A 21768-nucleotide genomic window follows, 5' to 3' on the forward strand; every position below is an offset into this window, starting at 1 on the left:
GAGTAAATATAATTCGTTACTTTCCACCTCTGGTGGTTTCAGTAGAGGTATTACTTCAGCCTTTCCAACGTTAATCAGCTGCTCCCGATTGTAAACAAGCTTGTTGCCATGGTTACACATCATAACAAATGCTCAAAAAGTGAAAAAAGCTAAAAAAAATTCCAGTAAAAATCCTCCAAGCTTCACAGCACCAGAAACAGAAAAGTAAAATGTCCAAAAATACTGTTTTTCTTGAGAAAGTAGAAGAAAAAATGTCCAAGAAAAGACAAAACTTACATATCGTCAACAGAGCTACTCCAACATGCAGCCACCCAGAGCAGCGCAGTTCCGGAAAGTTCAGTCATCATGCCGCTGGGTTGATCCCCAAGACCGCCGACCTATGCTGACAGGGCCTATCATCAGGTGTCAGGTAACGCCAGGGCTGACTCTACCCAGTTTGGTGCCCCAGGCTTGATTAATCCTTGGCGCTCCCCATCCTTGCCACATGCACGCACACACACACTGCACCCGCCCACAAACACATACACACACAAACTTGCGATGATCAGACATTTTAAACTCATTTAAATCCTTTTAGACTTTCATTGAAATCACTTTTAGCTTCTTCTACAGCTTTAATAAACTCCCTTTTCTCTTCCTGCAGATTCTCTCTGAGAAGTTGAATATTTAATTCCTCTTTGAGCAGAAATTGTCCATCTGTAATCTCATGCCGTAATTCTATCTTTTTCTGCTCAAACTCTGATTTCTGGTTCTCCAGATGAATGTTTTCAGCTTTTAAATGTTTCTTGTCATCATATAGAGTCTGTTGTTTCTCTGCTATGTCCTGTTCAAATTTTTCTTTAGAGTTTAAAAACTCAAATTTCTGGTTTTCCAGGTGAATGTGTCATGTTCTGTGTCCCCTTGGTCCCCAGCCCCCTCCTGTTCTCCCTCAGGTTATCCTCATGTGTCTTCTTGTGTTCCCCAGCTCCCTCTAGGCTTTCCTCATGTTATCCTCCTAGTCACTCCCTTGTAATTCCCATTTGTTTGCATTAGTCCTCCTCACCCCTCTAGTTATAACCGAGCAGCCTATTTGCCTGCACGTTTGAAGCTGACGGGGGTTAGCTTCACAGAGCTCCCACAGCTGAGGAGGGAAAGAGGAGGTAAACAGCGAGTGGATCACAGGGACTGAACTGATGTTTTTGAGCAAAACTGCGGTAAAAATGGCTGTTTGTCCTCACCCCCCCACCCCCGGTTTAGATGCGGTGCTCATGCAGGTGTCTCTTTCTGTTCCGATGCTGCTACATGTAATATTTTAAATTCATTAAGCCTACACTTTATTTTTACTCAGTAATGGATATGATTTAGAATGTAGCGAATTACAATTCTTTTTTTAAAAACGTACTCAAGTAAAAGTACAGATTTTAAAAACGACTTAAAAAGTATAAATAAACAAGAAAAGCTACTCAATTACAGTAACGTGAGTAGATGTAATTCGTTACTTTCCACCTCTGGTGGCTTCAGTTGAGGTATTATTTCAGCCTTTCCAAAGTTAATCAGCTGCTCCTGATTGTAAACCAGCTTGTTGCCATGGTTACGCATCATAACAAATGCTCAAAAAGTGAAAAAGAAAAAGAATTGCAGTAAAAATCCTCCAAGCTTCACAGCACCAGAAACAGAAAAGTAAAATGTCCAAAAAATACAGTTTTTTTTTGGAGAAAGTAGAAGAAAAAATGTCAAAGAAAAGACAAAACTTACATAGCGTCAACAGACCTACTCCAACATGCGGCCACCCAGAGCAGCGCAGTTCCGGAAAGTTCAGTCATCATGCCGCTGGGTTGATCCCCAAGCTATCCTAACTATGCTGACAGGGCCTATCATCAGGTGTCAGGTAACACCAGGGCTGACTCTACCCAATTTGGTGCCCCAGGCTTGATTAATCCTTGGCGCTCCCCATCCTTGCCACATGCACGCACACACTGCACCCCCCTGCACCCCCCCCCCCCACACACACACACACACACAAACACATACACACACAGACTCGCAATGATCAGAATGATCAGACATTTATTTAAATCCTTTGGACTTTCATTGAAATCACTTTTAGCTTCTTCTTCTGCTTTAATAAACTCCCTTTTCTCTTCCTGCAGATTCTCTCTGAGAAGTTGAATATTTAATTCCTCTTTGAGCAGAAATTGTCCATCTGTAATCTCATGCTGTAATTCTATCTTTTTCTGCTCAAACTCTGATTTCTGGTTCTCCAGATGAATGTTTTCAGCTTTTAAACGTTTCTTGTCATCATATAGAGTCAGTCGTGTCTCTGCTCTCTCCTGTTCAAATTGTTCTTCAGACTTTTTAAACTCAAATTTCTGGTTTTCCAGGTGAATGTGTCATGTTCTGTGTCCCCTTGGTCCCCAGCCCCCTCCTGTTCTCCCTCAAGTTCTCCTCATGAGTCTTCTTGTGTTCCCCAGCTCCCTCTAGGCTTTCCTCATGTTATCCTCCTAGTCACTCCCTTGTAATTCCCATTTGTTTGCATTAGTCCTCCTCACCCCTCTAGTTATGACCGAGCAGCCTATTTGCCTGCACGTTTGAAGCTGACGGGGGTTAGCTTCACAGAGCTCCCACAGCTGAGGAATGAAAGAGGAGGTAAACAGCGAGTGGATCACAGGGACTGAACTGATGTTTTTGAGCAAAACTGCGGTAAAAATGGCTGTTTGTCCTCATTATCAAAAGTGTATGCCCCCCCACCCCGCCCCGGTTTAGATGCGGTGCTCATGCAGGTGTCTCTTTCTGTTCCGATGCTGCTACATGTAATATTTTAAATTTATTAAGCCTACACTTTATTTTTACTCAGTAACGGATATTATTTAAAATGTAGCGAATTACAATTCTTTTTTAAAAACGTACTCAAGTAAAAGCACAGATTTTAAAAACGACTTTAAAAGTATAAATAAACAAGAAAAGCTACTCAATTACAGTAACGTGAGTAAATGTAATTCGTTACTTTCCACCTCTGGTGGCTTCAGTTGAGGTATTATTTCAGCCTTTCCAATGTCCCGATTGTAAACCAGCTTGTTGCCACGGTTACGCATCATAACAAATGCTCAAAAAGTGAAAAAAGCAAAAAATTGCAGTAAAAATCCTCTAAGCTTCACAGCACCAGAAACAGAAAAGTAAAATGTCCAAAAAATACCGTTTTCTTTGAGAAAGTAGAAGAAAAAATGTCAAAGAAAAGACAAAACTTACATATCATCAACAGACCTACTCCAACATGCAGCCACCCAGAGCAGCGCAGTGCCGGAAAGTTCAGTCATCATGCCGCTGGGTTGATCCCCAAGACCGCGACCTATGCTGACAGGGCCTATCATCAGGTGTCAGGTAGCACCAGGGCTGACTCTACCCAGTTTGGTGCCCCAGGCTTGATTAATCCTTGGCGCTCCCCATCCTTGCCACATGCATGCACACACACACACTGCAACCCCCCACCCCCACCCCACCCCACAAACATACACACACACACAAACACATACACACACAGACTCACAATGATCAGAATGATCAGACATTTTAAACTCTCATTTAAATCCTTTAGACTTTCATTGAAATCACCTTTAGCTTCTTCTGCTGCTTTAATAAACTCCCTTTTCTCTTCCTGCAGATTCTCTCTGAGAAGTTGAATATTTAACTCCTCTTTGAGCTGCTGTAGCTGGCTGCTGATAATTATGCAGTTTGTTTGTATACTTATCACCTTGTTCAATGAAGTTTTGAAAAAAAAGCTGGCTGCTGATAAATAAAGTTATGAAAAAAAGAAAAAAAACGCTGGCTGCTGATGCTTCAGCTCCTTGATTTGAACACAGATAGTTAACAGATTTATGGAGTTTTAGTAGCTAAGTAGTTTATACAAGTGAAGTCATCTTGGCTTTCCCGTTATTTAGACTAACTATTATACTGTCACACTAATTGAAACCTATTGTGAACCTATGTGAAAAGTTTTAATTTGAAGGAATTTACAGGAAGTGCTAAGAGTTCTATCTTGTTAACTTTATAAACGCTGCCTGTAGTAATAGCGTTCGTCCGCTAGAGAGCAGAAAATCTTTACTCTCCAAAGCCATATAGATAAGAGTTATTTTGTTTCAATCCAATTGACTTAAATAATACATAAACATAGACAATGAGTATGCGGCCATCAATCAACTAAAATGACAGATTACAAGTAATTAAATAAAAATTAATTTAGAGAAAGAACAAACACTGCAATTCTATTCTGGTAACTTTTATTTGGTTTTTATTTAATTGTTTGAGTGGTTTATGCATTCATTTTTAAACCAACATACGTAAATATTTTTCAGTTTAAAACTAAATATGGGCAATTTGTTTTTAATTCAATGTATCAATGTCTCAGTGTTTATTAGATGTAGTTGGGTATTTATTTGTCTTTGAATAAAGAACTAGTTTGATATCTGATATGTCTGAATGGAAACTAGAAACTTTTGCTGGTAAAATGCTGTAACTTAAACATATTTATTTTATGTGACATAGTAATAACTTAATTTATGAAATTAAACCCCCCTCTAAGGCTACAGTTGATGATAACTTCGCTCTGTGACCGCCAGAGGGGGTGTGATATCTTTGTAGCACAGTAGCTAGTTGCTAATTCTTCCTGCTTTAGCTCGTTGATTTAATCTTGTTGAATACAGATACTTCACATAGATTTAAGTGAAGATGTTCTGGCTTTCCTATTATTTAGACTGTGCTCTTAACTAATTTAAAACCCATAGTGAATTTAAGTGGTTTGTTTTATTTTTAAATGAATCCACAGGAAAAGCTGATAAGTAATGCATTATTTATGTTAACAATGCTGCCCGAAGTAACAGTTTTAGTCCACTAGAGGGCGAAAAATATTCCAAAACCAGGTTTAAGTTATCAAGTCAAGTATTCTTTATTACGGACCCAGAGTCCATTTCAAAGAAGCAGTTATTGTGTTTCCATCCTTAAAAAATACAGGAAGCTTCCGCGTCCAGGTGCTCCTGATGGCCAGTCCGCTGCTGACACATCTATTCAGCTTGACACTGTTACATAAATATAATTAGAATCGTGTTTTTAGCTAAATGAAAAGAGAAAAAGACTTAGAGCGAGTTTTGTTAAAGCCAAAACACTAGCATTTTATTTTTGAAGAATTTACATGAAGTGTTCTTAATAACTATTAAAACTTAAGTTCAGTTCCCTGTTCTCCATCTCTTTTTTCTCCTTAAAATTAATATTCACAAGAAGACACAAAAAACATTAGTTATTTCCCAGCTTTACTGAGATAAGGAGCGTAGAATATTTTCTAAACAATTTAAAAGAACCAGAGTTTAGTTCTAGTTTTTCTATTCCATTTTTTTCAGCACTACAATCGCACGGGATTTTACGTCCCCTGGCGGCCACAAGGCAAAACTAAATCCACAGGTTTATTTGAGGAATCACTTTAAAACACCAAGGAAGTTATATGAAATAAACATAAAAAATAATTCCCTCTGATTTTTCTCCCTCTCCTATTGTTTATTCTCCTTAAAATTGTGATTCCGTAAAGGACACAAACAAAGATTTGGATTTTTCCTCTCAATTTTATTTAGAAAAGAAGGCATATAGGATACTACTCTAGGATACAGCCAAAATGTAGTTCCAACTTTTTTTGTGCCACCAGAGGGTGATAGTTATCATACTCTTTCATTTTAAGGTAATTAAAAACGGAGTTTTTAGCAAGCCCCCACAATGCGTCTCAAAAATTGAGGCAAACCCGGAAATGAAATAAATTGCAGTTCCACCCTCATCCGCTGGGGGTTGGTGTCAGAAGCGAGCAAATCCTCATTGACTCCCTTGTTAAAAATACTAATTTCACAGCAGAAATAAACATGTTTACAGCCTGGTACCAAAACATGTTTTTTGTTTAAATGATCTAGTTTACACTCATGACAACTCTGAAGGGGTGCATTTTTTCTCACTCTTCTGTTTAAGTGTATTAATAGCCTAAAATTCTGTATAATTAATGAGCATCCGACCCACGTGACCACAGAGCTAGCTCCAGGGAAAGGCCTCAGTAGAGCCTCGGTCTGGCTTGGAAACTGCTCCGGGATTTTGAGTCTCTGTGTGTGTGTATTCTTTTTTGGATATGTTTTGTGCAATTGTTGGACAAAATAACTTGCTGTGGCATTAATTGCACTAATAGAGCGTCCAAGGAGTCTCCACTTCATTTTTTTCGGTAAGTAAAATTATATTTATGTATTTTAGGTCACTGCCGAGCTGAGCTTAGATTTTAACATGTACTGTTTACCCATGAAATTTAAATGTAATAGGGTAAAACCCAGTGCATTTAACATAATGCTGCACTTTAGAAAATGGGTTGAAATATAACATGTTGGTGGAGCTGGGTTCCGACTATCGGCTTGTGGTGCTCTCGGGAGACCTCTGTTTTCCACCCGGTTCTCCCCTCCCCGCAGCTCGGCACATCTCTGTCTGATCGCGGCTTCTGGCTGCTGCTTGGGCTGACGGCTTGTGGAGCTCTGGGATGGAAATTTTTCCACCCGGTTCTCCCCAGCGGTAGCTCTGCGCATCTCAGATTGCAGCTGCGCTTGTCTGCTGTGCGGCTGCCGGCTTGTGGAGGTCTCGGAGACCTCTGTGTTTCACCCGGTTTTACCCAGCGGTCAGCCCGGCGTATCTCTGACTCAGAAGCTCTGGTGTTGTGCACATTAACTCCTGGTTGTAGCTAGGTTGCTACCTCCGTTAGCTTAGCTCCCACCTCCGCATTAGCTTTGGGTTAGCTTCAGGTTAGCTTGTAGCTAGTTCGACCGAGTGTCATCAGTTGATCCCAGCCTTACAGCCCCACCCTCAGCTCCACCTCTCTTCCCTTTTTTGGAATTGTCTGGGCTTGACGGAACCTGTGACACGGTCAAAATGGCGGTGGTGGCCACCTCCCATTTTAGTACAAAAACTTATTATTGTAGACTATGGAAACCCATTGTCCAGTATATGTATGTTGATGGTTTTTAGCACTGTAGCTAGCTGGGCTTATCAATTTGATTCCACTCACAACCACTGTGATTAACACTGATATGGTTTTAATTTTTTTAGCTAAATAAAATGAAAATAAAAGAGTTAGAGGGTGTTCGCCTCTTGCTAATGCTAAAATAAAATAATGTTTTACTTTGAAATAATTCACAGGAAAAGTCTCCTACTAAGTAACTATGTACTGTAGCTTTGTAAAGTTTCATTAACTATTGTCTTTCTCATCCTCATCATCCTTCACCTTAAAATTATGATTCCCAAGAGGACACAAAGAATTTGATTGTTTTTAATTCAGCAACACTTAAAATGTAAGTAAAAATTTTTATTCTAAAACCTGGGCATAGTTCTAGCGCCAGTTAGCCCCCTACTTTAGGTTAATAAAAACAAAATTCACAAGATAGAGTAACTTAGTCTCACATACTTAATAGGGAAGGTTTAGATGGATGTGCCTTCACCAACAGATTTGTATCACTATTTGACAATTCATCAGTATGTTTTGTCTCTTTCTCGCCCTGAATTGATGCATAATAACTGTTAATCATTTATAAATTATACACATTGATTAATTGATTGATTAATAGCACGTCTATTAAATATTGTAAAATAGCTGTTTATATGGGGAGCCTTATTCTAAAGTGGTGAACGTTGTTGAAAGCGATTATTTAGGATATAAGGTCGTTTACTGCCCTCTAGTGGCCACAAATCGTATTGACAGTGTTCCAAAGTTTGCTGGAGATGCCTCAAACTTCCAGTTTCCCTTTCCCCGTCTGTACTGATGACTATCCTATTTATTCATACAGACGACATTTATTTCTAACAAATATTCTAGGTAATCGTTAGATCTTTTTTATTTGTTGCAGCATAATCCTCAGATTTCGTAATAAACATAAAAGCGGACACAGGCTTGTACCCTTCATCTGCTTTAATTGAGGAAAAATAATCCTTTATTTGCAGTATAAAAATAACAGATATCTGATGAGCACATACATTCACATGCGTTTTTCACAGACAATGTGGTCTTTTGCGACCCAGCAGAAAATCCCAAATACATCAAACTGAAAGACGTTTCATTCAATCTACTTTCAATGAATTCTTAAACTGAGTGGCAATCGTGGTTAAAAGAGGAAAGCCTAATGAACTGCGACATTTAGGTAGCTTATTCTAACTTGGGCCTGATTCACACGAAGACAACTCCCCAGTAAGTGACTCAAAGCCCGTAACTCAAATAAAATCAGGCGTGTCCTGTCTGGGTTTGAGGTAAAGATGCTGCCACAACAGCAACATGTCTGAGAGGAGTAAAGAAACAAATGCATTGATTTGTAAACGATTCTTTAACCAGAACTGTAAGTTGTGTTCTCAAGCTAAACTATTTCATTTCTTTAAACAGGCAATTAAACAACAATTTAAACAACGAGGCGCTTTTCTTACAGGTTTAATAGATAAAAAATAATAGTTAACAATAGAACCGGATTTTATTCTGCCTGCTTTAACCGAGTTAAATTTTTGTTCACTTGGAGGAAAAAGTGTATTTGAAGGATGAAAAGTGATCAGGTGCTGACGGGCTGTACCAAAACCCTGTCACGTCTGTGTGAACGAAAAGTTTCTTATTTTCTCCGTCCGATTTGCGCCAGGAGACGCGCGTTTTCCGCCGCTTTAGCGCGCAGGTTTTTGGCTTTGGCCACGTCAAAGAGGACGTTCATGATGTTGGTCGGGACGTCCAGGGACAGGGTCAGTCTGCTCCTCCGGTCTCCTTTGATGCTGTTGCGGAGCATCTGCCCTCGAAGCTTCGTCCGGCTCGTGAAGCGGTAATTTGCGGGACTTGAAGTTCTTTTTTCCCGGCTGGATTCAGCAGAAGAGGAGGATGAGGGGGGACTGAGATACCCCTCGGACTGAAGCAGGGACCCCAGGCTGCCTAATGGAGAGTAACCCGGTTCGGGCTCATCACTTGGAACCCGAACAGCCAGGAAGTTGTTGCAGAGGAGATCGGAGCGGGTCTGGTGGAGGCGCAGGCACAGGCTGGAGGTCGGCGCGCACAGGACCGAGAGCAGCAGCAAGGTCTTCAGGGACGACAGCATGCTGTGTCCTCTGGGGGACAACACATGTGAAGGTGGACAGGAGTGAATTATTTCTCCTTAACAATTACACCAAAAAGCACTAAACTTAAAAACGAGGGGACAATCCATGTCGTTACAAAGTCCCCCTCCTTATTCCAAAAGGGAGATATTTAGTATTTTAAACTAATCTCTGGTTACAAATACAATTTCAGGCTGGTTAGAAAATAACCAAGAAAACAGAGCGTTTGGGGGAAAGTGCTGCAAAATTAACCCACGCATATATTTATGTAAACAAGGAAATGTCTTACCACTCTTGTCCCTTGATAAAGAATACTCTGACAGAGAGTGAGCAGTTATGTTTGCATGGAAAACTCAGGAAAATGAAATTTCCAGGGAAGTTCTGGAGCCAGATCCCGAATAACTGTGGAGGTCAGCGGTGCGCACACGCAGTTTGAGCGGCAGCGTCTTCCTCGTCCATTCCCTCTGCGTTCGTTTAGTAGGAGACATCAAACTGCAGCCCTACGCCAGCAACCACGTCACGCTTTTGACATTTTGGGTCCTTGTGAGCCCTCCCATTGGTCGTCATGTAGTGATGTAATATTAAAATAAAACAATACAAAGTTGTGACTCCGTGTTTGTGGACAAGAGGAGACAAGATCACGGCGTTTAGAAGCTGATTTTCTTTGGTAAAGTTCAAAATTTTCAAAATAAAATGTTTGTATTCGAATATCGGGTCAGCACCAAGGACAGCGCCTTTCCCCTGATCCTGTTTTTTCGTCTCAACCATGAAAAATGAAATGAAATCAAACCCTTTTTATGTTTTTGAACACGTGATGTTGCGAATGGAAGTGGTTATGTGAGGATGAGACAAAACTAAAGAAAAGGTCATTCACTTGCAGCTCTGTCCAGATCAAAGTTCATCACAAGGGATGTTGATATCAACTGGTTTACCATATAGTCTAATTCCTTCATAATGTAACCAAAACCATCCTGAAGCTCCCACTATTTCTACTTCTTCTTGCACAAGTTGTGCCAAACAAACAAAAAAATCTCAAAAATAAGCTTCAGATCATATTTTGAGATTTTGAGTGAGAGGAGAAGAAGCTGAAGGCTTTGATGTGTAGTGTGTGTTCTGGTATGTAATGGTTGTGTCAGTTAAAGAGTGAAAACTCATACAGATAATTTCTGATATTACTTTAATTGTAATAATTCCACATAACAGTCCTCCCGTTACTAATCAGCTTCACACAGTTTACCTGAGCCCTGCCTGATTGTCTCCCTGCTGCACCTGAGCGCTCCTCTTTGTAAGCAAAGCTCAGGCTCTGTCTCCCTGCCAGATGATCGCCAGCCTTGTGCCAGTTGAGACTCCAGCAATATTTTTCATCCAAGCCCTTTTCTGACTTTTTGACCACGTTTTCTGTCCACGGATTCTCTCGCCCATCTGTCATCTGGACACCGACCTTGGCTCTGAACTTTGACTACCAATTCCAGCTCTACCCCCTGACAAGTATTACCGACTTCTGCCTGCCTGTGTATGACCTTGCCTGTACCTCACCTAGACATTGGATTTTGGATCCATGAACTTCTGTTGGGCTGTACAAATTGTCTGTGTCACTCTGAGGAGAGGAGTTGAAATCCACAGACAAGAAGAGGAGTTCCCAGAGCTGACACCATGTTTTATGTTATAAAAATATGAATGCAAACATTAGATACATCTGTGGAGAACAGCGTGCTGTAATGAACATTGATTGTATGGGTTACTTATAGAAATCACCTGCAGTGGTGTGCATCATTCTAAACCTGAGGGAGAACACAGGGGAAGACATGAGTTGGGTCAAGCTGGAGTAAGCACATCCTGTTGGGACAAGACGTCCTTCAGCTAAAATACCTGCTGCTCCAGAAAAACATCCTTATTCACCGATAAAACATCAACTAACAATTCTGAACAGTTTCATCCACAATGACTAGTTTAAATGTTCATTCTTAATTATTCTGTTTATTCTTTTCAGTCAACTTCTAATAACTTTTTTATGAGAAGTAAAACAAAAACTAAGCCTGCATTTATTGTTTGTCAGAAATAAGGCTCAACATCCTTTCATATACATTTGCCTGAATCATGCATAAGTGGGCCGCTTTTATGAGATATTACATTTTAAATATCTCTAAAAGCTCATAGAAAAGGTGCCTGAAAACAAAGTAACTCTTGAATATTTGTGAAGCGCTTCAGCGTGTGGGAGTCGTGACTAATACGAGGATAGCCATGGGGGTTTTGTGTGTGTGTGTGATATTAACAGTCATGTTAAAGCTGTAAAATACATTCAAATGCTTTTTTCCCCATAAATCTTCAGCTGTGAACTTTTCAAAGTTGAAGACCCCCTGAGCACCTACGCAGGAAACCCCTGCTTCTGCTGAGCTGGTGTGATGGAGAGTAGCAGGGTCCCTGTATGCCTCTCATATGGCCTCAGCCGGACCCATAACACCCCCTGCCAAAGGAACATATGCAGCGCTGACAGTGGCAGCTGGCAACCGGCCACCATGCTTTGTTTTGTTGCAGATTTCTAAACGCAGGACGACTGACAAAACACAAGAAATGTGAGTGGAAAGATGGAGAGTAATACTCAACAAGCCACAAATGAAGTTTTATTTTCAGTAGAGTCACATGGTAAATGGTCTGTATTTGATATAGTGCCTTCTAGAGTCCTGGAACCCCCCAAGGCACTTTACAACACAATCAGTCATTCATCCATTCACACACACATTCACACACTGGTGGGGATGAGCTACAATGTAGCCACAGCTGCCCTGGGGTGCACTGACAGAGGCGAGGCTGCCGAGCACTGGCGTCACCGGTCCCTCCGACCACCACCAGCAGGCAACGTGGGTTAAGTGTCTTGCCCAAGGACACAACGACAGTGACAGACTGAGCGGGGCTCGAACATGCAACCTTCCGATTACGGGGCGAGCACTTAACTCCTGTGCCACCGTCGCCCACATGATCGCAAAGGTCAAGGGTCAAAGTCAGTCAGTAAAAACACAACCAAGAACACATGTTCAGATTTAGAAAACAATTTTTTTTTCTGTAAACAACAACTAGACGAAAAATCACAAAAACATAAATAAACAACAGAAAGAGACAAAGCTATATTTTACTTAGTTATGTACACAAATCAGCATCTGTTTGGTTTTGGGCTTCATCTGAACACTTTACTAATGTTCTACATTTTCACATTGAGTCACCACTTCAGCTGTTGGCGGGTCCATCCCTCATGTGATCCGACGGACCTCCAGTAGAGTTCCTCCCCAACCCACACCGACTCTGGCACTCCAGTTTAGAGGTGAACTGGTTCTGGTTGCCTCCACAGCCCCCGTACACAAATGGTTTGCATTCCCCCGACTGGACGTGGAAGTACCAGAGCAAGACGTAGTCTGAACAGGATCCCTCTAGCATCGGCTCCGAACAGCGCTCCGCTGCTAAAGATGCAAAGTATTTATCCTTTATTATGAAGCACAGATTAAAAACATTTTATATGCCAAAAAAAAGACTAAAATCTAAAAACAATCATCTGTTCATCTCCAGGTATCCAGGCCAATACAACTTCAGGTGAACGTGAGACTTTGAACGTGGCAAAATAAAAGAAGCAGTTTTTTGTTTAACAAATGGAAAATCACAGGAAGTTCAACCCAAGGCCCTAAAAGGAAGGCTTTTTTAGTTTGTTACAGTTTTCTTAGAAGATAACTTTATTTATATGACTTTTTTGGAAAAGTTGAAAAAACACACAGCAGATTGTCTTTTAAACAAACTGCAAAAGCTTTGCAGAAAGACAACTGCTCATAATAACAATAACAATAATAATAATAAGTATACACAGCATAAGTGGATGTAAATTAAGGACTCATCTGGATGAATTTCCTTTTCCTACCTCGTTCTCTTAATGATTTCAGCTCATTACTCATAACTGACATGTTAAAAAAGAAGAGATGCAAGGAAATCTGTCGCCTTGGCCACTCACCAACATTCTTTGTTCTGAATACCCTTCTCTTCGTCCTCTGTGTCCATCCCACAGTCCTTGTCTCACGGGACTCTAAAGACAGAAATATAGTTCATCAGAAGTTGTACTTTTAACTGGACTCTGCCATCAAAGACCCAAACACACTCCCTCTCACTGAACCAGTGTGTTTAATGAGCGCCGGCAGCATTTTGGCTCATTTGAATCCCGTCTGAGGGTGTTTTAAAGCGTCGCTTCATTTTTCAGCCTTTCTATGCAAACTTACAACTATAAGCACACATTTAATTTAAATAAGAAATAATCAAAAATTATTTAAATTATTTACAGGGTTAAAATACATAAATTCAAGATTAAAGAACAAATGTCGATGATTTAAAAATATCTTTATAAGTAGTGAGAAAACAAATGTGATTCATAGATTTTTAGCTAATAAGTCAACAGAAAGATAAGATCGTAAGTTAGTCAAAAACTGAACACGGCAGAGCAGGCTTTTCTTAGATCTGTGAGAAATAAGTCACGTTGTTGAACCTTAATAAATGTTCAACCACCTCAGCTGACTGAGTGTTCCACTTATTTCTAGAACCATAGCTTCACATCTGGAATCAAGTCGGACCCAGCTGTTTGTCACCTATGACCTGCTTCGGGGAAGACCAACAGACCCACGTCATCCCAAACCACACGCCCTCCTCTCCATGACTACGCTTCAAAGGTGTACTTCACTGAAAAGCTCAACTCAACATTTATTTGTACAGCACCTTACAGACGTAAAATATGCCACCAAGGTGCTGTACAGACAAGCAGAAATGATAAAAGCAAACAAAAGAAGCACACAAGAACACAATAAGTCAAGTAGCTTAATAAGAACAGATAAAAGCTAACAAACAGAGCTAAACGCCAGATCATAACAGTAGGTCTTCAGCCGTTTTTAAAAAAACACCACAGAGGTATGTAACGTCCAGAAAGGGTCACTTTTGACCTATATATTGACCTGCATAGTGACCGGTCATCTACAGAAACAAGTCCACTATCTAGGTGGATTTTCCATTCTATCTTCTAACACCCAGAAGATTCTGCAGTGCTTGTCGACAGTCCACGAGGACAAGGTTGTCAAACTTATCTCAGACTGCTGGGTTTCACACTCTGAATGAAAAGTGAACTTTTACAACTCATAACTTAAATAATCATTAATAATCATATGGTTGAATGAACCAGATGTTATATCAATGTTTGAATAATCTGTGCCTAATTCAGTGAAGATTAAATGAATGTTGTCCTTACAATGATCAGTACCGTTTGATTTAACAAGATAATCATTATCTACACTCACACACAATGTTCATTAGATGCAAATTAAGGTTAAGGTCACCTCAGAGAAAGTTTAAAGCTTCTCTATCCACAGAACTAGAACAGCTTGTATCTAGAAGGTGTGGTTTTCTGAGGGATGTTTGGTAAAGCCTACAAACACGTCGAATTCTGATTAGCAGAAATCATAACAAGTGGATAATTAAAACTAGAGTGACTTCCCCGAGTAGTTGAGTTTCGAGCGGAACTCCGAAGTGGCCAGTTCAGAACCAGCCTCCTTGAGACGCCTTTCTCTTTTGACACACAGTCAAACCTGTTGGCACACTGCCGACTGACACAGCCACATGGCTCCTTAACATCCGTGTTCGACGCAACAAACCTTCATGCCTGTTGTGACCTGGAGACATCTCTAGACCGGACTGGCCGCACTGCGATTATTCTACGAACTTCGGTCACCCGACCTCCTGACATTCCAGATCTGACCAGAGGTCTCCCATCAGGGTTTTGTAGACGCAACAGATTGCGTCTGATGCTGTTTTATTAAAGAGCAAGTCACCCCCAAATAAACATTTTTTTGCTGATAAACTAAATAAACGAGTGTCTAATCGTGCTGCAGACACGTGTCGTCAATAATTTGGCACTTCAGTGCATCTTAGTTAAAATTTAAATATTCTGCCTAAAACTGGCAGTGTTGTGCCGTTGTCAGGTAAAAACTCTGAACTGTATTTTAATTTAAATCTGCCACCGCTATTGGCTAAGAAGTATGCTATGATGTAAACTGGTACATTATGATGTCACAATGCTGTCGTGAGCCTGAGTGTGTGTGTATTTGTTAGCAGCTCCGCCCTCTCGGTCTGCCAGGCAACAGCATGTGTTGCATTTTTCAAACATGAAGTGGGAGTGGAGTTAGACTCTGGTAGGGGTTGACTTGCTCTTTAATAATCAACTCCCTTGTTTATAGCAGACAACAAATTCTTTTACACCCAGAGTTCACAGTCTCTTTCAGATACAAAGGTTCTGATCCACATCTACTTTACTCTAAACCACCTACAACTCACCTTCCATCTCAGCATATACACTTCTTCACATATCATTATTCATAGCTTGTCATGAATTATAATTAGTTTAGTTTAACTATATACTTGACTCTGCCTGAATTAATACAAAGTGTGTTTATGGTCCCTGAACAAGCAAAGCATCCTAAAATCTTCTGGTTAAACAAAGATCAATCAGGTTGATATTTTATATTTATATGGAATCATCACATCTTATTGGTCATAATTAAATATGCAGTCGTTACGTTATAAAGTGTGACGCTACAGGCAGAAGCCCTGATCAACAGAGGAAGCTCGTTCAATAGCTTTTGTGCAGCCACTGGACAAAAAACAAAACAAAACATAGTTTAAGTTATTTCTGATTATTATGGGTCACTCTAAGTTTTTCATGCAGGCTGAACATGAAAATAGTCTCCTACACCTATCTCCTGCGTTAGTTAGCCTCTGATAGAAAATAGACGAGGGAAAGTCGGACAGATCTACGTCAGACTGTCACTTAGCATTCATTGACTCACCCATCTTGACTGACGGGGAAGGCAGTTGGTTTAGCGTCCAGGAAACAGCAGAGAACATCTCGGCTAGCAGAAGCTGACAGTTAGCATTAGCAACTCCACCACACAGCAGAACTTCTTCAGGCTTGGTTATTTGTGGAGATAAAACGTCAACGTCACAGAGCAAACAGAGTCAGTGGTAGAGTCGTGTTGTTGTTAGCCAATCAGAGGTGAGATGTCCAAATATCAGGAAATAAGAGTCTGTTCACCCCAACTCCAATCTGGCCCATTTCTAGTTCCTAAGCTCACCAGAACTCCCCCCCCCCCCCCCCCCCCCCCCGAGTACGAATTACAAGGCATTCATTCCTACCGGAGACCACTGAAAATGTTTAACTCTCACGATCCACTCAAGCCATTTCACCGTAAAATATTTTTTTACTGATGATCTTTCAAATTTAAATTTCTGCGGTAATGTTGATAAATCACTTTTGCCTTAGGGTGGACTTTTTGAAATGCAAACTGATAAAAATCAAAGTGAAAGACTCTCCAGTGAGTTAATCTAAAAACACCTCCTCAGATGATGTCAGTGCAGGTTTTATGTAATTCTTATAAAGTAAATACTAGACCCAATGAGCAAAAACTGGACATCTATTAATTATGATTCACAATTACAGAAACCAGCCCTGACCATGAAGTGACAGCCTCAGGCTCTGATTGGCTGTCTGCTTTATTCACCTGAAGCAAGGATTACAAACAGCTTGAAATTCAGAATGTGATTTGTGCCTGCAGCTACAATCCTTTATAAGTTTGATAACGTGCAACTTCTGACTAATATATATATATATATATATATATATATATACATATATATATTGCCATTTAGGAATAGTTAACATTGTAGAAGTGAACTTGGAAAGATGAGTGATGGTTGCAGCACACATCAAAGAAGCTTTGATGGACTTGAACTGACATTGTTAATTCACCTCATGGAGCCAAAAGGATAATGAATGCAAAATGTGTTTCCCAAACCCTGCTAACAACCTGCCTCATCTATATTTTGGATCGTTTGTTAAAATATGTTTTGCACAGCAAGAGTGATGCGTTACCCTCGGTAACCGCTCACAGTTCTACCAGCGACACAGATACCATCATAATGTGACACAACAAAAACCGCAAACACAGCTGCTCCACATCACTTTTTGCAATGAGGTCATTTGGCCTCACATTTGGTCACACTCTTGTTATTTGTGTGTTTAGCCTGGAGCTTAAAAGCTGCCAACACTTGTTTTATTTTTCTGTTCTTACCGTTATGGTTTGGTGAGATCTTTGCATCCATGATTTTTACAGCTTCTGCATGAGCTCTGTGTTTGTCCTCTAGCTCTTCCTCTTCCATTGTTTTCTCATGAAGGTCATTAGAGATAGACACTGCTATGTTTTCCAACTTATGGATAAGTTTTACATCAGTCATTGCAGCCGTTGCATCTGGATCCACAGATTTTACCATGAACTTGTATTCCAACCCTGCAACAGAACAACATAACAATCTTTTAATTTCCTGCGCAATGCTAAACCATCTGCAATATTTATATGATTACAGGAATGTGCACAGTTATTGTTTGATTTTATGTTCTCATATTGTTGCAAGTCAAAAATAACCCATGTGGTAAGAAAAAAAACAAAAACAAAGAATCATTCTATGTGTCTTGTACATGTGGCAGATTTTTGGGAAAACGTCTCTTTTAATCGTGTTCTCCTGTTTGTGAATGGCTTCACTGTCGCTGGCACCACGGTGTGTGTTCCTCTGAGAGAACATAACAGATGGCTCAACACACACGGGTGCCATGCTGCTGCCACAGGAGCTCTAACAGCCCCACACACACACACACACACACACACACACACACACACACACACACACACACACACACACACACACACACACACACACACACACGCACGCACGCACGCACGCCTTGTGCCAGATTGTAACACAACAGCCAACATGTGCACACTCTTACCGCACTTTTCTACAACTTCCTGGGTGACGAGTTCCTTCACTTCTTCCGCCTTGACACAAAGAAACAACATTTAAGAAGCCTTGCAGTTTTTGTCTAAATGTGTATTTTAGATATTAAGTGTACAGTTGACTTACTGAGAGTCCAGGCTCTCCTTTGTCCCCTTTCACCCCTTCAATACCCACTTCACCCTGCGAAACAAACAAAAAAACTTTTGGATTATTGTGATTCAAAGATTCAGGTGATTTTATGGTTTTGAATGGTTCTTGTTTGACTTTTTCACCATAACATTATTTTTGGGTTTAAACTGTATGAATAAATTATATTAATTTAAACAAACTAGATTTGTTTTAGCAGTAATGGTCAGCTTTTTGCTTGTTTTGTAACAAAAACCTTTCAACTGCTAATAAACAGTTTGATTGAACAGGAGATCATATGTCCTAGCTTCTATAATAACATCTTCTACTGAAGTTAGAATTATGTATAAATTAGTTGTAGAAAAATCACAATATTCTACAAGAAAAAGGATTCCGATGAGCTAATTTGCCAAATTAAATCTCAACATTTCTGAATTTCATAAACAAAAAAGGTTTTTTGTTATAAATGTTTATTAAAAAATTTAATGTATCATTATGTTTTGAAGATCAAACCGATAAAATAATGGATGATACAAGAAACAATGTGGATTGAGTCTTCATGGATAATTCTCACACTCTCCCCCCGTCGTCCCGGCGTTCCCGGTGATCCCCTCTGACATGGTTTCGATCGGCCTTTTCTCCCCCTCTCCCCCTGGTTTGAAAGACAGGAAAAATAATCTCCTAATACAACACCTCCGTACCACCAAGAGCAAACCGGTGACAGCACAATAAATCTCTAACCTTCAAACAGAATGAAAGACAGATCAATTAGATGCATCCTTGGAATATCCTCATTAGTGGTTTCAAGCCACTCTCTGTTAACACAGAAAGTCTGGTAATTATAGCTGAAAGGATGTAATTGAGTAAGATATTATTTGAAAGCTGTAGACAGAAATAGACCTTTGTGTGTGTGTGTGTGTGTGTGTGTGTGTGTGTGTGTGTATCGAGGACATGTCTCTGCTGTCTCCACTGCTGCGACACACAGAGCCCATGCTGCCAGTCTCTCCCAAAGACACAATGACTGTAATCAGGCGTCGCTCATCCTCCTCATGTTCTGTCACATTTCCAGTCCTCTCTTGTGTTTTTACAAGTAAAAGATTAGATTTTCTCATAAAAATATATAATAATATAAAAAATATATAATATAATATGTGGTTGTATTTGTATCTTATTCTTACTTTATATTTAATATTTGTAGTTTTAAAACATATTTATACATTTCCTAAATTCTAAAATGTCAACATCCCACCAGAGGAATCCTAGAATCAGGTTTAAGATCATTAGATTACCAATCATCTCATAATAAAATATTCAGATGTATTTTGGGACAACTATTATTTGTTCTGCATAAACATATGTTACAGTGTATAAACCTACCAGTCATCTGCTTGATCTGTTTTGTGGGAGCTGAACAGAATCTGTTGATGTTTCCAGGTGTGACCAGTAACAAGCACCGTAAACAGAAAACCACATGACCAAAATATGAAAATAGTCTACCTTGGGCCCTGGGTCCCCATTAGGACCTGGTGGTCCTGGTGGACCTTCATCTCCATCTCTTCCTGGACCTCCTGTTGAACCCTTGAATCCTGGAAAACCTGGGAAACCTGCTGTACCCTGGAATCAAGGAAACAGGACACGTTTACGTGTTTTGGTTTATTTGCACGAATGAAGATAAATCTGAAAAATATACTAATGAAATATTGGCGCACTAGGTGGAAAACTTCATGGACGTTACAACCTTTTCTCCTTTCTCTCCTGGTTCGCCATTGACACCGTTGGTTCCTCCTTCTCCTTTTTCACCCTAAAATATTTAGATTTAAAAAAACACAAAGTGAGTCTGTCTGTTTGGAGAAGACATAAATAAATGTCTGTGTAGATCAGGTGTGCCCAACCTTGGTCCTCGAGATCCCCTATCCAGCATGTCTTAGAAGTTTCCCTGTTTCAACACACCTGATTTGAGTCTGTGGTGATTAGCAGTGTTCTGCAGAGCCTGAGTAGCTGCTGAACAGGTGATTCAGTCACTGAATCAGCAGGGTGAGATATAAAACAAGCTGGATAGGGGATCTTGAGGACCAGGGTTGGGCACACCTAGATTCACCTTGCGTCCGGTCAGTCCATTTAGTCCTGGTATGCCCGGGCTGCCAGGTAAACCTGCATCTCCCTGTTTTACACACATCATTTAGATGTATTTAAGAGAGACGTTCCCACAACAAATTCAATAAGTTATAAGACTCAAACTGAAGGTGAACCTTTTCTCCACTTAGACCTGAACTCCCAACACGTCCCGGGAAACCTCTAGAACCCTGAAATTACAGAAAACAATTTAGGTGATTTTAATAAACATCCACTGATGTAGAACACCGAGAAAGAAATAATAACTGGACTTCTACCTTTTCTCCTTTCTCCCCGTTCTCTCCTGGTAAGCCATGTTCTCCTGCATCACCCTGAGAAAAGACAAAATAAATGTCTAATCTCAATCACAAATTCTTATTAAAAGCTTTAAATAGAAAGAAGCCACGTGTCACACTGCATTTCTTATTTAGTACCTGATCTCCCTTCAGGCCTTGAAGTCCCACATCTCCTTTGTCCCCTGTGGCTCCATCTTTTCCATGCTCTCCATCGCGCCCCTGAAACCAGACCAAGTAGCCATAATTGTGTGTGTGGTCCCATCAAACAGAAGGCTAAACAAGAACGTGATCAAAGGATTATAGGTGTTGCTCTACCATCACTCCATTGAGCCCTGGCTCTCCTGGATCCCCCTGTGGAAAATCATCACAGCCTCACTCAAACTGCTGTCAAACACTAAAACATTAACTTTAATGCATTTTTAGTTTTACCTTCTGACCAACTGGGCCTCGTGCTCCAAATCTTCCCATCGCACCTTTGGTGCCCGCATCTCCTTTTACACCCTAAAAATATTTAAAACAATTGGATTGATTTCAGAAATAGTAGGCGGTTCAATTAACGAATACATTACATCTGGAAAGAATAAGATACGTTTTGAAGGACAAACTCTTGATGCAACTTGGCAACCCTTTATACAGTACCTTGCTAATATTAAGCTGATTTAACCTTGCTCTTCTAATTATTTAGTAGGGTCTTGGGGACACTCTAAAACAAGGTCTTCATCGGGATGGAGGGGATGGAGGGGATGGAGGGGTGGGTTAAGTCTCCCATTTTCATTATTTTTAGCCTTGTCTTATTTCCCTAATTTGGTTAACCTGTCAGGTTCTGTTTTCTTTGTTGTTATGCATGTGTTTTGTTATTATAAGTTTGTATGTTTACACTGTAAAAGCTTAATAAAAATAGAGGAGAGAAGAAATAGTAGGCGGTTCTGGTTTAGATCTTTAAAAAACCTCAACGAAACCCAGAACTGTCCAACGCTATGAGCGGCGTGTTTGTCTCATGATCTCAGATTAGAGTGAAATAGATATCTTCGTCACCTTGACTCCAGGAGGCCCATCTTCTCCCTTCTCTCCTTTATCACCATCAAAACCTGGGAGGCCTCGCTCACCCTGAAATGAAATGTGAATTTATTTCTTAAAAGCTATTTTAAGACAGAATTGTTTTCTTTGTTTGATTTGTCAGTTTAAGAAAGAAAGAAAACTTTTTTTGTGTGAACCTCAACAAATGTAAAGGCACAAATAGGACAACGCCATAGAGGCTTTTATGTCTATAAACTTT

General features: G+C 40.2%; 2 protein-coding genes across 6 annotated transcripts in view; both read right to left on the reverse strand.

Annotated features, from left to right (window-relative positions):
• Positions 1-7933: 7933 nt before the first annotated feature.
• ucn3l (urocortin 3, like) lies at positions 7934-9703 on the reverse strand. The gene is made up of 2 exons (XM_015959327.3): positions 9386-9703; positions 7934-9108 (listed from the first exon to the last, which is right to left on the reverse strand). The coding sequence occupies exon 2, from the start codon at positions 9096-9098 to the stop codon at positions 8628-8630; it is 471 nt and encodes a 156-aa protein (XP_015814813.1). The 5' UTR covers positions 9099-9108; positions 9386-9703; the 3' UTR covers positions 7934-8627.
• Positions 9704-11704: 2001 nt separating this feature from the next.
• Positions 11705-21768, reverse strand: part of col7a1l (collagen type VII alpha 1-like) — a 113832-nt gene continuing 103768 nt past the window's right edge. For 3 of the 5 annotated variants that reach the window (XM_054740064.2, XM_054740065.2, XM_015959266.3), the window contains 15 exons: positions 21528-21599; positions 20922-20993; positions 20808-20843; positions 20631-20711; positions 20475-20528; positions 20334-20387; positions 20183-20245; positions 19823-19885; positions 19582-19698; positions 18659-18736; positions 18085-18138; positions 17951-17999; positions 17238-17453; positions 13088-13159; positions 11705-12548 (listed from right to left, as the gene is read on the reverse strand). In XM_054740064.2, the coding sequence (XP_054596039.2) occupies positions 12319-12548; positions 13088-13159; positions 17238-17453; positions 17951-17999; positions 18085-18138; positions 18659-18736; positions 19582-19698; positions 19823-19885; positions 20183-20245; positions 20334-20387; positions 20475-20528; positions 20631-20711; positions 20808-20843; positions 20922-20993; positions 21528-21599 (1311 nt within the window). In that variant the 3' untranslated portion in view covers positions 11705-12318. The other 2 variants (XM_015959275.3, XM_015959304.3) reach the window with 2 other exon arrangements.

This window comes from Nothobranchius furzeri, chromosome 1 (assembly GCF_043380555.1).
Source record: "Nothobranchius furzeri strain GRZ-AD chromosome 1, NfurGRZ-RIMD1, whole genome shotgun sequence".
Taxonomy (NCBI): Eukaryota; Metazoa; Chordata; class Actinopteri; order Cyprinodontiformes; family Nothobranchiidae; genus Nothobranchius; species Nothobranchius furzeri.